This window comes from Danio rerio, chromosome 20, assembly GCF_052040795.2.
Source record: "Danio rerio strain M-AB ecotype USA chromosome 20, GRCz13ab, whole genome shotgun sequence".
Classification (NCBI taxonomy): Eukaryota; Metazoa; Chordata; class Actinopteri; order Cypriniformes; family Danionidae; genus Danio; species Danio rerio.
This window is the reverse complement of record NC_141040.1, coordinates 38,099,730-38,117,037: the sequence shown is the minus strand read 5'-3', so window position 1 is coordinate 38,117,037 and position 17,308 is coordinate 38,099,730. Positions and strand designations below refer to the sequence as shown.

Below are 17,308 nucleotides of genomic sequence, written 5' to 3'. Positions count from 1 at the left end.
ATCTTACAACAGACACATTCCGTGTTGGAGACAGGATGTGTTTATGACGGTGTAAAGCACATGCAGAGTTCCTGTGCAGGCCAGACGTCGCTATCAAAGTCAGTGATCTAAACTCAACTCTGAAACTGCTGACGGAGCAGGGGATGATATTTCAACTTCTCATCAGCTTAATTTTCATACAAAGTACAAAAAAAGCAATGGCAATTCTCAATCAAGTGCTTTATTCCATAGTTATTTCATAGTCTTTGAAGACACATTTTAGCTTTTCCACTGTGACAGCATGGTCAGCCTTCCCATATGCCTAGAGAAAGAAAAGATATGAGACTTGAAAAGGAGAATCAAACCATAAAAAACGTATACAAAAGTAAATTTAGCCTCTAAAATGTACGTTCAAAAGAATGGTAAACTTACAGTTTTTAATGGTCATTTATGAAGTGTAACTTCTGCTTTAAACTTATATTAATATTATCATCTTAAAGGAGCAATATGTAGAAATCAGAACCCTTGTAATTAGCGACATTGAATATGGTTAAGTTGTTAAGAATATGGTTATGCTTTAGCCTTCCAACTACTTCTTTTCTATTTTGCACTCAAATATTAAACTGTCAAAATAAATACGTTAGCAATGAGTATGATAGCATGTCCCATAGGGTACCTTAGCAATATTTAGAGGAGTGTCTTTTCCTATCAACAACAAAATAAACTAACAATAATGAAACCATTGAGAAAGCAAACCCTTGCTGTTTACACAAAACAATTAAATGACTTTAAAATGAAAACCATACACATTTAAATAACTACATATAGCCCCTTTAGGTGTTATATGGGTTGAGAGTATGGCTGAACAATATATGGTTTGGGCATTGATATTGTAATGTGTGTATGTGCAATAGCCACATCACAGGATTATACGATTTATTAAAGGTTTAAAGATCAAGATATTATTAAATTCATTTGTTAATTTTCTTTCAGCTTAGTCCCTTCATTCATCAGGGGTCACGACAGCAGAATGAACCGCCAATATTATTAAATAATTTAAAAAAAAAAGATTTATACAACAATGACCATATTAATTTATGTTTGACTGTTCAATTTAAATTACTTCAAAATGTGTGATTGTTCAATTTTAAATTACAATTCAATACTTGAATACTGCTAGACTCCCTGTTTATTCAACTTTTTATTTCAAATGATTGATCTGTCGTATATACAGTATGCTTGTAATTTATTGTATTGTATGCAGATGCACTGCAAAGAAAAAAAAACTTAATCATGCTGATTGATGTAAACTAACTTGAAAATATTCCAAATAGAGCTATTTATATGATCTGTAAAAATTTTAGTCATATCGCAGCAAAACAAAATATCTCAATGTCAGATTTTTCCAATATTGTGCAGCCTTAGTTGAGAGTGTTACCGTAGACTCTCCAAACACCCGAAGCTTCTTTTCTGTGTTATTGTGGTCAATCTTGCCGCCTCCAAGACAGTTACACTCCAGCCCCAAAGCCTCCATAGCAGGATTGACCTTTTGAAATATATGATCTGAACAAAAAGAGAAGAAATGAGCCATTAGTATGATATTGTTTACTTTGGAATCTGCTAAAATGCATTCTAAAGTAGGCATGGGCCGGTATAAGATTCTGATGGAATGATAACCTTGGGTAAAAATATCACGGTTTCACAGTATCACGATATTGTAATTACTGCTCTAAAATATCTTCTTTTTAAATGTCTGGGTTAAAAAAAACTATTTTGAAACAATAAAATGTCAGCAAACATTAAAAGATTTCTGCTGTCTTAATTAGTTTCAAAAACACAGATTTATTTTTAACTTAAAAAGGCATCTTTGGATATCTTTCTTTTCTTTAGATATAAAGTAAGCCACTGCACAGTTCAATACTCAACTCAAAAAACATTAAACATAACAAAACATACAAATATCTTAGAAACAGTATACCCTAAAACCGGTTATCGTCCCATGCCTATTCTTAAGTCCACAAGCTTTCCAACAGTCTTTGTAACTATACATTCCTATAATAATGGCTATATCTGTAATTTGTTCTGAAATATTGAGGTAAAGTTTGTTTTAAATATTCACACATTCTTTCATTTTTTAACAGTGACAACTTGTGACACTTTCTCAATATTGTTTATTACACTACATGGAATATTTCGGTCTGAAATTGCATGTAAATATGACTTCAAAACAACATAAGCACTATTTAACTGACTGTGAACAATGTTGTACTTTGATAGTCATTGGCTCCTAATGTGAGTGATTTCACTCTGAATTATGTGATTAATAATGTGATTGCATTCTGATATTATCTTATTAAGAAGAAAGTCCAAATGTGTGAATAATATAAAACCACCTTTATCCCAATTTCTCAAATTAGAATCTCAGCCCACAGGAAAATAGTATTTTACAGTAAATAGCTACTATAGTGATATGAACCATGCTAGTACTTGTATTAAACTTATATGTTGGTATAACAACTATAGTTATACAAATATATCACCAGATACACTACATTTTCTACAACTACAGGGTAGATTATACCATATTTTGCCAATTATAAATAGACGATCAGGGGGGTCAACTTTTTCGGTAGTAGTTTGGTAATGCATGCTTCAATGAATGAAATTTATGAATGTATTTAAATTACATCAAATTTATTAATAAGATGAAATATTTGTTTTCAGTGTTTTAAGGGATATTTAGTGACTATTTTAGAGGATACTGTAGGTCAAACTATACAAATTATGTGTCAATTTTTTTTAAGGCTACATGCAGATATAAACATTTATTTTGAAAAGAAACGTGTTTTGCGAATACTTAAGATGTCGTTTGGTGCTCTAGAACTGCCAGTTTCAGACTGTTGAATGATATTTTTTCTGGCATTGATTGGCACAATTATGAATTTACAATAGTATGAACCACTATAGTGGGGTTAAATATATATTTGTATTTTACATTTTTATTTATTAATATTTAAGATACAGATCAGATATCATAGAAAACAATTTCTTACTACTAAAGGGCTCACCCCCCATGCGCTTGTTTTGATGTCCTTCAATCAAACGTTAATTAGGGGGACCCCTCTGTAATTTGCACTAATACAATGTACAGTAAAAACTATAAGCATACTACAATATTTATTATAGTTTATTAGTTGACCAGTGCTCTACGTTGTAGCATTCAAAATTAAATAGTAGAAAGATGGTATAATATATACAGTATAATTCAATACAATTCAAAAACACTAAATATAAAATACTACAGTGTGACACTTGTCAATACATGCCGACGTTGTTGTATTGACAAGTTGGTAAAACAGTATCGTCCCCTGGATGTCCATAAACAGCGAGGATCAGAACGGAGGTTAGCAGCTGATTTATAAATACTACAGAGCAATCCGAGGAATATAAAGTTAGCTCGCTCACTCACTTACCGCACTATTCAGACTATCGTTACTGCACTTGAAAGCGTGCGCACTTACTATGATACTCGGCAGTTTTAGTTCCTCTGACTATCACTTTATGATCATTTCCACCTTTAACTTTTAGGTTCACTTGTATGTATTTAAAAACGCCCTCGGGATCGATGTCGACGTCGGGAACTTTGCTCAAAGCGTCTGCCATCTTCGCAGTGCCAGCAGAAGAGAGCAGGCGAATGAAGCCAACCTTATACAGTAAACACATTCTTAAAGCTATATCAACAGCAAAACTACAAACCGGAAGTGAACCGGAACGTTATTCGTGTATATTGTGTTTTATGTTTGTTCCTGGTGGTTTATGCAACAAAAAAAAAATTAATAGGCCTACTTTCTTTATTTTCACAGATGGTTAAAAAGATTAAAAAATCTGTAAAAGGGAGGATATTTAAAGCAGTAACCTATATTTATGCAAATTATTCATTTGCCAGATCTAGTTCTACATGCAGAGGAAAGCTTGACTTTATTTGTCGGTGTCTGACATATTTTGGCTTATCTCACTCTCGCCACCCCTTCCTTTCTATACAGACCTGTGGACTTTCCCGACAACAGCAAGTTTGTCTAATCAAACTATTTTAGCATTTTCCCATTTTGTTAAGCCAGAAAAAATGATTAAGTCTATTTAATTTTAAATAGGCCTGTACACAACAGTAATGCAATAAATATTAGCCTAAATTGTGCAAAATATATAGGCTAGTTATTAGTATTGGTTCAGGTTGTCTCTTTCAATTGTTTTGTCTTTTCGGAAGTCTTTTATTTATTTATTTTTAGTATCATAAAACTGTAGTATTGCATCTTTAAAAGCTACAATTTATAGTGAGAATATATTTGAGAGTGTTTTGAAATATTGTTTTGACTGTCCTTATATTATATATGTATATGAAGAGTTCAGATGCAAAATACTCTAAGTGCCATCTGAAAATTTCTAATATGACCATTTTCTGAGACTCATTATATGTTATGTTATATAAAATATATATTTATCAAGCTTTGTGTTTGTGTTTTTCAGGTAATAATCTTTTCAGTGATGTTCTCGGTCGAATTTAAGCATTGTTAAGCATTAAAGAAACAATAAACAATCTAAATATCATGTGTAAGCAGAAAATATTATTGTCCATCCTTTCCTAACTGAAGGTGTATTTTCAACACATGGTCCCATAGTTGAAGAATTTGATTATAATGAATTGATTCAACATCCAATACAATAATCTGGGACCAAAAATAAATGTACACATTGATCATTCAAAAAACAAAACATAATATTACAACCATCCTCAACTTGAATGTGTTAATATTTGTTTTTAAATATACATATTATTTGAGCTGTAATATTTTTCTTTTGACACACACTCATTGTATATTTTTTCTGTTGTTTTTTCACTCATTTTAACGGTGCACTTGTGGGTGCTATTTCTGTAATGAGGAAGCTGGTACAACACTGAGCAAACACACTAAACAGAGTGGCATCCGAGAAGGTTCAAGGTCTCACGAAATTTCATAATGAGAAATTCCTGGAGAGCTTAACAATAATGGCTTTTAAACAAAGCAAATATAATACCACCCAGGTATGGTTGATAAAACTCTACACTAATTTCTTGTCTATTTTTAAATTCAATTAAATGGTATTGGACATATATTATTGTCAAATACGTCTTCTGATCTAACGCTTGTTATTTTGGTATGAGAAAATTTTAGTTTATGGTTTATTTTATTGTATTAACATTTTATGGGAGTCATATGCATATGGCATGTTTACATGATGTTCTCTACGCTGAACATGGAATTAACGTTGCCATTAATTGTCTTTCCATGAAACTGGGAAGATGAAAGCATTAGTTGAATTGTTACTGGCAACATCTTCTCTGTAATGCCCCCTGTGACCCATATTGTTTCGCTGTTTCCTTTATAAACAGAGCTGTAGATATCCACAGGAAATGGGGGTGTTTTTGCCATTATTTCTTCCTGCTAATTATTTTTAATACCAAAAAGTAAAAGTGTTCTCTTAAAGTTAATCAGGTGGTCCAAAAATTGGTATAATTCATTCATTCATTTTCTTTTCGGCTTAGTCCATCAGTTAATCAGGGGTCGCCACAGTGGAATGAACCTATCCAATGTATGTTTTACGCAGCGGATGCCCTTCCAGCTGCAACCCAACACTGGGAAACATTCATACACACTCATTCACACAAATACACTACGGACAATTTAGCTTACTCAATTCACCTATACCATGTCTTTGGGCTTGTGGGGGAAACCAGAGCACCCGGAGGAAACCCAAGCAAACACGGGGAGAACATGAAAACTCCAAACAGAAACGCTAACTGACCCAGCCAGGGCTCGAACCAGCAAGCTTCCTGCTGTGCGGCGATCCTGCTACCCACTGCGCCACCGTGCTGCGGGTATAATTCATATTTTGAAAATATGTTTTCCCTTTTGCTCATCAAGGTTTTCCCTTAATTTTTATGCCAAGTAAAGATGTCATTGTTAATACAGCATTTTTTTTTAAACCCACTTCAACAAATTTTCAATATACTACCTATATCGAAAGTAATGATATTAAAAAATACTAAAGACACAAGAAAAATAATAATAAAAAAGCTAAGTTGAATAAAACAAGGTATTATTCATTCATTCATTTTCTTGTCGGCTTATTCCCTTTATTGATCTGGGGTCGCAACAGCGGAATGAACCGCCAACTTATCCAGCAAGTTTTTACGCAGCGGATGCCCTTCTAGCCGCAACCCATCTCTGGGAAACATCCACACACACATTCACACAAACACTCATACACAACGGACAATTTAGCCTACCCAATTCACCTGTACCGCATGTCTTTGGACTGTGTAGAAAACCGGAGCACCTGGAGGAAACCAACGAGAAACGCAGGGAGAACATACAAACTGAGCCGAGGTTCGAACCAACGACCTTCTTGCTGTGAGGTGACAGCACTACCTACTCCGCCACTGCGTCGCCCCAACAAGATATAAATAAATAAATAAATAATCAGACAACAATAATGGATGTTACAGTCAGGGATAATGCTGTGCTATCTTACAATGATGTCTAGCGTAGACTAAGCATGAGGGTCTGGACAGAGAGAGAGAAAAAAAGTGAAATTACAGTTACATACAAAATAAGTTACATTATTCCCCAGGAAGTAAATTTATAGCAGAGAAATATGATAATAAGAGTTGACAAAAATATCAGAATTTGCTAGAACCTTTAATTGAATATTACATTTTTTTTCCAAGTGTAGATATAACATCAGATCTTGAAGCTAGTGTGATGCTTTAGGTAGATTTAAAGATTTCCAGTGCAATAAAATTTGCGAGCCGGTAGGGATGCAAATGCAAAAATGTTTTGTTATCTTTGAGTTTAATTAATCCAAGTGGAATGCCGAACAATGCAAATTCCACACATGACTTAAGCTGTACTTCACACTTTAGACAATTTATCAAATATGGTTGACCAGTAAGGAATAAGCTTAGGGCACATCCAAAACATGTGAGAAAAGTCTGCTTCGCTTGTGACACCTTATACAGGTCTTGTCAAAAATAGAGTTAAAAGAGGCTATCTGTGATCTACTTAGATGTATTCGATGTGACACTTTAAATTGCATGAAATATATTTTTAAAAAGACTCAAATGACTCAGTGTCAAACAATCCTTTAGAAATACTGCTTATTGGTGCTCAATTAATAATCATTCTAAGGGTTATAACGGTTCCTGATATTATTGTATATATCCTTATATTAATATATAGTTTAATTATATATTAAAAGCAGGCTTGGTTGCTCAATATTCTTTTCCAGAAACTATAATTTGTTTAATAGAAAGTTCAAAAGAACATTTTTTTTTTAAATGTAAAAATGTTTTACTGAAACTATAATCAATTTAACAAGTCTTTGTTGAACAAAAGTCATTTCTAAATTTAAAATCTTACATTTTTCCCAAATGTTTTAATAGTAGTTTACATGAACAGATGATGCCAACCATAGAGGACTTCTAGAGGTCTCCATAACGCTGGACCAGGCCATATCCTGAGCAAATGCTGTGGTGGTTATGGAGGAGTTGGAGAGCATGAGACTTATTCCTGAAAGATGCCAGTGACAGATATGTCTTTGCATTATTCCCGTAGATCAGCCTGATAACCCGCCGGTTACCTACTTACACCCGCAGATTCTCCACGATTAATGTCCAGCGTTCTCCACCCTCCGGCACCAACAGACTACAGCTCTGCACATGAAGTTTGGCCAGAGGAGAAATGGTCGTGTCCAACTAAGCTTGGTTTCTCTCAAGGTGTTTTTCCTTCACTTTCATCAATTGGTGAAGTTTGTTCCTCACCACTGTCACCTCTGGCTTGCTTGGTTTGGGACTTGTTGAGCTGCACATCGATGGATTTGCTCTTCAGTGTTTGGACGTTCAGCAGTGAAAATTAAACCACACTAAACTGAACTTCAACTCTGAAAACTGGACTGACAGACTTTCAATTTACTAGAACTATGTTAAGCTGCTTTGACACAATCTACATTGTAAAAGCACTATAGAAATGAAGATGAATTTATTTTATATGGTTTTCACAAAAATGTTAAGCAACACAATTGTTTTCAAGATATTTTGAAAAATGTTGGTAACCAGTAGCTATTGACTTGCATAGTTTGAAAAAAAAAACCTCATATTTACTGGTTTCTAACAATCTTAAAATATCTTCTTTTGTCTACAGCATATAAAAGAAACTCAAATAGAAAACCAAATGCTTTGACCAGTGCTAGTAAACAATTAGTGAATTTGGGTGAAGCAAATAAGCATTTAATATTTAAGCATTAAATAAGCATTTTAAAATAGTTCATCATAAAAATAGTTTTTTTTTCTGGTAATAAAATATTAGTCATCCTGATGTGGGTGTATCAGATCGAGACACCTCCTTCCTGAAACATCATTTCCTTGCACACTTCCTTAAGAAAGTGGAGTGCTAAAAAATTGAAAGTGTTTGAAAAGAAAAGGCAGTTTCCTCCTTGATCAGGATTGGAGAGGGGTTTTTCCAGAGTCCTGAATTCCTTTGCTTGTATTGGCTGATGTCACAAGTGGATCCGGGAAGGGAAGTCTTTATCCACAGCTGAGCCCCTATATAAATGCCCCAACACAGCAACTCCAAGACCAGACTCCCAATCAAAGCCATCAAACAATAAAAAGCAAAAAGTACAGAACTACAAACTACAGAAAGGACCATAAACAGGACCACTGCAGAACATCCCTGATAATGGTAAGTAAAGCATTAACAATATGCATTTAAATTATTTTAAGATGCCACAAGGGGAAATTCTGTCATAATTTACTCACCCTTTACCCGTTTCAAACTATTTTCAGTTTGTTCTGTTGAACACAAAATGAGATATTTTAAAAAAATGTTGGAAACCTGTAACCATTGACTTCCCTTTGTTTTTCCTACAATGGTTGTCAGTGGTTACAGGCATCCAACTTTCTTCAATATGTCATATTTTGTGTTCAACAGAAGAAAGAAAGTCAAACAGGTTTGAGTAAATGATAACAGATTTTTTTTTTCAGATCAGTTTTTGGTGAACTATCCATTTAAGTATCAATCATTAAGATCATCTAAGTGATATAATTATTTTATTTTGCAGGACATTTGCAACAAGTTGCAGTTCTTTGCTTCGTTTGTTCTTATCTCTTCAGGTAGGAAAGTAAACCATATAACTGCATACTGTAAATAGTTCAAATAGTTCATTAATAGTTCCAATGTTTCATTTCTGCAGCGCTAAACTTATGGAGATGCAGTGAAGGTTGGTCATACCACTACTCAGACTCCACCATGACATGGCAAAATGCCAGAAACTGGTGCAGGCAGCACTACACCGACTTGGTGGCCATCCAGAACAAAAATGAGATTGTTCACCTCAACGGAATTCTTCCAAGACGCAATGGCTATTACTGGATTGGTATTCGTAAAATTAATAACCAGTGGACCTGGGTGGGAACTAACAAAACACTTACTGCTGAAGCTGAAAACTGGGCAGAAAAGGAGCCCAATAACAAAGGAAATAATCAAGACTGTGTGGAAATATATATTCAAAGAGAGAAAGATGAAGGTAAATGGAATGATGAATCCTGCTCAAAATCGAAGACAGCGTTGTGCTACACGGGTAGGTAGCTTTTACGGATTTATAAGATCTTGTATGGCCTTCCAACCAATGCATTTAGATGAAAATGAAAAGTCATTCTGCTGTATTTGTTGTATAAATACAACCATCATCAAATAAGTATGCTGTTGTCTTTACCTTAGCTTCCTGCGCGAGTGACTCCTGTGTCAGTGGTCATGGAGAGTGTGTAGAAACCATAAACAGCCATATATGCTCATGCTTTGAAGGCTTCTATGGAAAAGTATGTGAAAATGGTGAGTAACATTTTCTGGTGATGTTTCCCATATCAGTTCTGACAATGAAAGGTGTAAAATCTAAACTGTGTGACGTTTTTCTGCTGTTTAGTTGTTAAATGTGAACCAAATGAAGTCAATGCATTGGATCATTCTAGTAAGCAGTGCTCTCATCCTCATGGAAACTTCGCATATGACTCTCAGTGTGAATATTCATGTGAGGAGGGTTATGAACTGAAGGGTTCCAGTACAACGAGATGCAATTTTACAGCGGAGTGGACAAGCAAACCACCATCTTGTGAGCGTAAGTGGAATTTACAGTGCAAATAAAAACAATGCATTTCATCACTCATTTTTTAAAGCACTTTCACATCATTTTGCAGTTGTTCAATGCCCACAGCTGAACAAACCACTGAAAGGTGGCATGCAGTGTAATCATCCGATGGGTCAGTTCAGCTATCAGTCCAGCTGTGAGTTTGTGTGTGATGAAGGATACAAACTGCGAGACTCCAGCTCTTCTACTCTGATCTGTGGAGCAACGGGACACTGGAATGATTCACAGCCCACTTGTGAAAGTAAGAAAGATTTGCTTTTATGAGAACTACTTTGCTGCAGTCCTACTCTTGTCTTTTTTCAGCTCTTATCTTTATCTTTGAGATGAATAATCCTGATCCTATTTTCTGATTTTCAGTAGTAAAATGCAAAGCAAAGGATATCACCCCACCAGCTCATGCTAAAGTCCACTGCACTAATGAAGATATACCCTATAAATCTCAGTGTGAATATTCCTGTGAGGAAGGTTATGAACTAAAGGGTTCAAGTACAACAACGTGCACTTCAACAACAGAGTGGTCAAGTGAACCAACAACCTGTGAACGTGAGTAGCATTTATATTGTCTAAAGTTACAGATTTATATGTACATATGTCTTTTTATTTTTATTACTCTAATCAAAATTTGCTAATCTCTTCACAATTTTCCTCCTCACCATTCAGTTGTTCAGTGTCCAGCCCTTGAAAAACCTGTCAATGGCGATCTCAGCTGCACTTTAAGCTTTAGTTATGGGAGTAAATGCAGCTTCAGTTGTGGAGAAGGATTCATCCTCACAGGAGTTTCAGAGACCAGCTGTACAAAAACAGCAGAGTGGAGTCAGGAACCACCTCGCTGTGAAGGTAATAAACAAACTCTTGCTCCATCAATAAATTCACAGACTTTTTTTAATTTATCTTAATAAAACTTTTAGTTTTAGATTTATCACTAACTCATCAGCTTTTAAATGCCTGTTTAATTTGCACTGACAACATCTGCCAATACTGCTTCAGACTATTTAAAATATTTCACCTTGAAATTTCTGTGGAATTTCTTTGCAGTTGTTCAATGCTCAGAGTTGGCCAATCCACAGAAAGGTGGCATGCAATGTAATCATCCGATGGGTCAGTTCAGCTATCAGTCCAGCTGTGAGTTTGTGTGTGATGAAGGATACAAACTGCAGAACTCCAGCTCCTCTACGCTGATCTGTGGAGCAACGGGACTCTGGAATGATTCACATCCCACTTGTGAAAGTAAGAAAGATTTGCTTCAACAAGAATGTTTTAGCAGCTTTTACTCTTGGCTTTTTTCAGCTCTTTGAGATGTATAAAACTGATGCTGTTTTATTATTTTAGTTGTAAAATGCAAAGCAAGGGATCTCACCACACCAGCTAATGCTAAGGTCCACTGCACTAATGAAAATATACCCTATGAATCTCAGTGTGAATATTCCTGTGAGGAAGGTTATGAACTAAAGGGTTCAAGTACAACAATGTGCACTTCAACAACAGAGTGGTCAAACGAACCACCAACCTGTGAACGTGAGTATCATGGTAGTTGTGGTCTTCATTACATCATATATGGGACTCCTGTAGACCATTTCAAAGTGGTGATGACATTTGGCTCATAAACATTCTCTGCTTGTCAAACTATTTCATAACTATAACAAGAGGCAATTCAGTTGTAGCTTTATGTTAAAGCAGCTATAACATTATTTATCAATATGTTGAGCTCATTGGATTCTCTGGAGCTGTGGAAACAAAAAATGTAAAAGAGGAAATACTTTATGACCATTGTTTACGTCCCTTAAAATGGTCTACAGAAGTCATGTTCACAATTGAAATAAAGTATTCAAGACTTATTATCATCATATGAAGCAGAGTTAAAGCTGTCGAAGTGAAATGAGAATGCTTAAACAATTGCTAATGAAAAGCAAATGCAACAAGCACGAAAGCAGTGGAGCTTTTAATATGTCAGTCTGAAAAAATGCACATAATGTTAAAGCATCTTTGGTGTTTGCCTGTTTTCTATAAACCCAAACCGGAAATCAAGAGTGTATGATGCCATTAGCATGATGGCACAGGACATGGCCTGTGTCACTAGTTAAAATTGCTTGTTTTTCTTGATTTGAACAATCTTTGAATCATTTGGGATAATGTGAGTACACAAGTCTGCAATATTTATAATTTTGTTCTAATGTTTTTGTATATTTTAATGGAAAAATTGAAAAAATGTCTTCTAAGTGAATTTTATCACTAACTCATTAGCCTTTAAAAATCTAAGTTTAATTTGCACTGACAACATTTGCAGATACTGCTTTAAACAACTTAAATTATGTACACTTTACCTTGAAATATCTGTTGACTTTTTTACAGTTGTTCAATGCCCAGAGCTGGCCAAACCACTGGAAGGTGAAATGGATTGTAATCATCCGATGGGTCAGTTCAGCTATCTGTCCAGCTGTGTGTTTGTCTGTGATGAAGGATACAATCTGCGAGACTCCAGCTCCTCCATTTTAATCTGTGGAGCAACGGGACAATGGAATGATTCACAGCCCACTTGTGAAAGTAAGAAAGATTTGCTTTTATGAGAACTATTTTGCCGCAGTCCTACTCTTGTATTTGAGATTAATAATTATGATACATTTTCTGATTTTTAGTTGTAAAATGCAAAGAAGTGGATATCACACCACCAGCTCATGCTAAAGTCCATTGCACTAATGAAGACATACCCTATGAATCTCAATGTGAATATTCCTGTGAGGAGGGTTATGAACTAAAGGGTTCAAGTACAACGACGTGCACTTCAACAACAGAGTGGTCAAGTGAACCAACAATTTGTGAACGTGAGTGTGCAATGCAAAATATATATATTTTAAAAGACAGACAGCCATTTTTTTTAGAAACCTCTCATAATAGCGTGCTAATCTGTCCATAATGTTTATCTTTACCATTACAGTTATTCAGTGCCCAGCCCTTGATAATCTTGTCAATGGAGATCTCAGCTGCAATTCAAGCTTTAGTTATGGGAGTAAATGCAGCTTCAGTTGTGCAGAAGGATTCATTCTCCAGGGAGCTTCAGAGATCAGCTGTACAAATACAGCAGAGTGGAGTCAGAAACCACCTCGCTGTGAAGGTAATGAACAAACTATTGCCTCATTTATTGATTTACAGGTTGATTTATTATCTAAATCTAGCTTATGTGTGTACTATGTGTCATTTTTTAATACAAAACACATTGTTGTTGTTTTTTTCAACTATAGCTGTGGTTTGTCCTCAACTTTCTGACCCAGCGAATGGGTACACAAACTGTTCATCTGATGAACCCTTCTTTGGCACCGTCTGCAACTTCATCTGTTTTGATGGCCACCAGCTTGACAGTAATGAGACAGTGATGTGCAGCCATGATGGGAGATGGTCAGGGGAAGTGGCGGTATGTCAAGGTAAATGGCTGATATTAATAAGCAAAGATGTCATTTAGGTGATGGAGTGAGACCGACATTCTACAGCTTTCCTTTTAACTATATTTACAGCTCAACCTGGTCCCTCTAAATCGCTCTTCAAAGCAACAGAAGTGGCTCTTGGCGTTGCAGGAACTGTCGGCAGCTCCAGTCTGTTCTTAGTCTACTGGATACTGAAGAAACTGAAGAGTAACGGTGAGCCAAACAGTCTACTGAGTTTTATTTTGTGACAGCTTTAACATATTGTAGTATAGCAAACTAGAATCTGTCCTTCCGTGTTGTTCATAAATAATTGAACAAAAATAACTTAAATACTAATTCAAATGTCTTTTTTGTTTTTGTTTTCAGCTAACAAGTTTAAACTGAACAGGTGAGATCTGGCTTATTTTAATACACATATTATTTATCAGTCTAGTGCTCTTGGTTTATGCATATAGAATATATTTTGTTTAACTCTGCTTTTGTCTATTTTCATTTCTAGCACTTTGGATACTGTGGATCCACCGCAGGCTTATAAGAGCAGTATTGACAGTCTCCTATAGAGCAAAAGTGCTTCAAACTACACTGTGAGCATATATTCCTCATAATGCACATATAAAGTCAGTTTGGGTAATGATAATGAGTTTATTCCAGTAAAAAGTTTATTAAAAACTAATTTAACCTTGTTTGTTTTTACAGGATCTTATATGGCTGTAGTGGAAACACTTCAAAAGATATTCTTTATCCAGTATGATGGGCATTTTCCATGCAGACTGCAGTCCCTAAATTAATGTGATTTCTACTTCCCAATGGAAGCATTACTTACTTGAGTTGAACATATTGTTCTTTACTGTTTAACCCTCTGAGGATGTTTTGGGGGGGACAGGAGGAGTTCTGACGTGCCCTGGCACTTGTGCTTTTTTCAGTTTCTTATGAACATATAATTTGCTAAAGTCTATTAACACTGTAAACAGCACAAAGTGAGCTACAATATGTTAGCAATATTTATGTACATGATTGTGTTGTTGAAAAGGAAACGTTTATGCGTGGTTGGTGAAAATAATAAATGTTGAAGTCACTGAAATAACTCCATAAAACACATACATAATTTTGTAGCCTAGAGCTTTTGCTTCAAAATTATGTGATCATATTGTTTGTTTGTTTTCAGGAAACAATAAATTGATTTAAGTCAGGTGTGTCCAGGCTCAGCCCTGGAGGACGACTGTCCTGAAGAGTTTAGCTCCAACCCTAATCAAACACACCTGAACCAGCTAATCAAGCTCTTATTAGATATACTAGAAATTTTCTGGCAGGTGTGTTGAAGCAAGATGGAGCTAAACTCAGCAGGATACTAGCCCTCCAGGACCAACTTGGTACACCCCTCAATAAAGTGAAGTTTATTTATAAACTAATTTCGAGAGGATCATGTGCTTATGATTGTCCACAGCTGGTCCAGCATTGGCTAATACATGATTCACCAATCAGATGATTCCTAACCCGCTATAAATAACCAAAATTTCTTACCTCAGTATCTTCGTTTTGAAGAATCCCTCCTCCCACCCCTACTCCCCCTCCTTTCTAGATTGGGCACTGTTGCCTTACAGCAAAAATGTTACTGGTTAAAGTCCCAACTGAACCAGTTGACATTTCTGTGTGGAGTTTGCTTGTTCTCCCCGTACTTGCATGTGTTTCCCCTGGGTTCCTCCCACAGTCCTAAATTGAACATTCTAAATTGGTATCATAGTCGAACGCTTAGTAAGCCATATATCTCTCTTTAGCCATTCCTTTATTTGTTATTAGCCAGAATTAAGTTGGGGGAGTTCATCTAGATCTACCTGAGCTCAAACTCCCCTCTAGCCCTGTTAATGGGAGGGCGCCCAGGGCTCGAGGATCTTATAAGCTCAGAGCTCTCTACAGGGACAGCATGCCAAATAAGCTTTTTAATCAATCATCAGCTAAATGTGAACTTCTGAAATATTCTAAGAAACTTTTTGAGTGGAAAGGATCTATGCGAGGAGATCATGCAGTGATTCACACCTGAGAAGACAAATACTTGTATAATGAGTTGCATAATGGACCATCCAGATAGGTATATAACTGAGAGGGGAGAGTCAGAAGAAAGACTGTGAGGAGGACAAAATAAGTTTAAAATATTTATATACATTTATGATGTTTTAGTTTACTGAGAATATCAATAGCTTTCACACAAAATAACTTAATATGCACTTTGAGTGCAGTTTAACACTTTATTGTGCATATTGTTTTGTTGTAATTATGAATAGAAATATAGGCCCTTTACGGCTGTGTTTTTCTTATCAGGACTAAAAAAATGAGAGTATTTTAAGCTCCTTTTTTGTCATCACATAGAAAAGTGCTAAAACACATATAGCCTATACATTTGCCAACCCCAGGGAGTGTAATATATATTTTCATATTAATTCTGTGTTAAAGAAAACATTTTTGTACTATTTATTTAGCAAAAACTGTAGCTGTCTGATTACTATTTGTAAAGTAATTCAATAAAGTTTTGCTTTCATTGACATGAGGACTTGGCTGTTTTAATGCATTTATCAGTTTCAGATGAGACCTAAAACTTCATAAAAATAAACATCATTCATCAACATTAAATGTTTATTAAATGTTTATACTTTAATGTTGATGAATGATGTTTTATTCAGACTATTCAGACTTTCCCATTCTACAAATGTCTTATTATTGTAGCCAATCTGCATTGTCTTGTCATATATTCAAACTTGTTCCTTCAATCAATCAGAAAATGATAAGTCGTTACCAGTAAAATAAACTATACATTTAAAAACTTACAAAACGAGTCTAAGATATGACAGAAATCATTATTCCTGATCATTGCTCTTGATATTTAAGATCAGAAAAATATATAGTTGCCTTTATGAAAAATAAGTATACTTTTTAGGTTCTTTTTATTATGTATACTAAGGTAATGTTAAAGTATATTTTAAGTAAACTTCACGTATTAACATATATGTACTAGTATAATGCTTGCAAGACTGGCAGAATGGGGACAAGGGTTTCAGCCAGCATAATCACAAACACAGGCACTCCACAGGGCTGTATCCTCAGTTCCATCCTCTACACATTGTTCACCCAAAACTGTGTGGCCTCCCACAAGTACAACATCATCCTAAAGTTTGCAGTGGACAAGAGGAAAGAGAGAAGCCCCCATTAGCCACTGCTTATGTGTGGACTGGAAGTGGAGAGGGTGAGTATATCTGGGGGTCCGCATCAGAGAGGACCTCCTCTGGAAGCTCAACACTACACAGCTGATGAAGAAAATTCAGCAGCGGCTGTACTTCCTGGGGAGGCTAATGAAGTCTGGCATGTAACCAAGGATTTTCAGCAACTTCTTAAGCTGCAATGTTGAGTCTATCCTGACTAAATGCATCACCGTGTGGTATGGTACGACAGCTCTACTGTCATGGACTGAAAACACCTGCAAAAAGTAGTGATGACTGCATCTAAGATCACCAGGAATCCTTTGCCCTCTCTGTAAAGGATCTGTCTTCGCAGAGTCCACATGATAGCTGTCTCCATCATCAAGGACTCCAACTCTCTCCTTCCCATAAAAACATCCAACAGTATTCCAGATTGGGAAACAGTTCACCAAATCAGGCAGGCAGCAGACTTGCGGTATAATGCTA

General features: G+C 35.6%; 2 protein-coding genes across 2 annotated transcripts; one reads left to right on the top strand and one right to left on the bottom strand.

Moving 5' to 3' along the window:
* Window positions 1–204: 204 nt before the first annotated feature.
* On the bottom strand, window positions 205–3,687 carry si:dkey-51e6.1. Its single transcript, NM_001030119.2, is given in 3 exon segments — window positions 205–301; window positions 1,418–1,542; window positions 3,501–3,687. Coding segments are annotated over 3 exon segments (348 nt in total). The 5' UTR covers window positions 3,643–3,687; the 3' UTR covers window positions 205–220.
* A 4,976-nt stretch (window positions 3,688–8,663) lies between these two features.
* sele (selectin E) lies at window positions 8,664–16,171 on the top strand. Its single transcript, NM_001130598.2, is given in 18 exon segments — window positions 8,664–8,756; window positions 9,136–9,187; window positions 9,268–9,654; window positions 9,795–9,905; window positions 9,997–10,188; window positions 10,268–10,459; window positions 10,576–10,761; window positions 10,879–11,055; window positions 11,254–11,445; window positions 11,548–11,733; window positions 12,568–12,759; window positions 12,852–13,037; window positions 13,151–13,327; window positions 13,455–13,634; window positions 13,725–13,847; window positions 14,001–14,022; window positions 14,134–14,218; window positions 14,331–16,171. Coding segments are annotated over 17 exon segments (2,619 nt in total). The 5' UTR covers window positions 8,664–8,753; the 3' UTR covers window positions 14,195–14,218; window positions 14,331–16,171.
* Window positions 16,172–17,308: the final 1,137 nt, after the last annotated feature.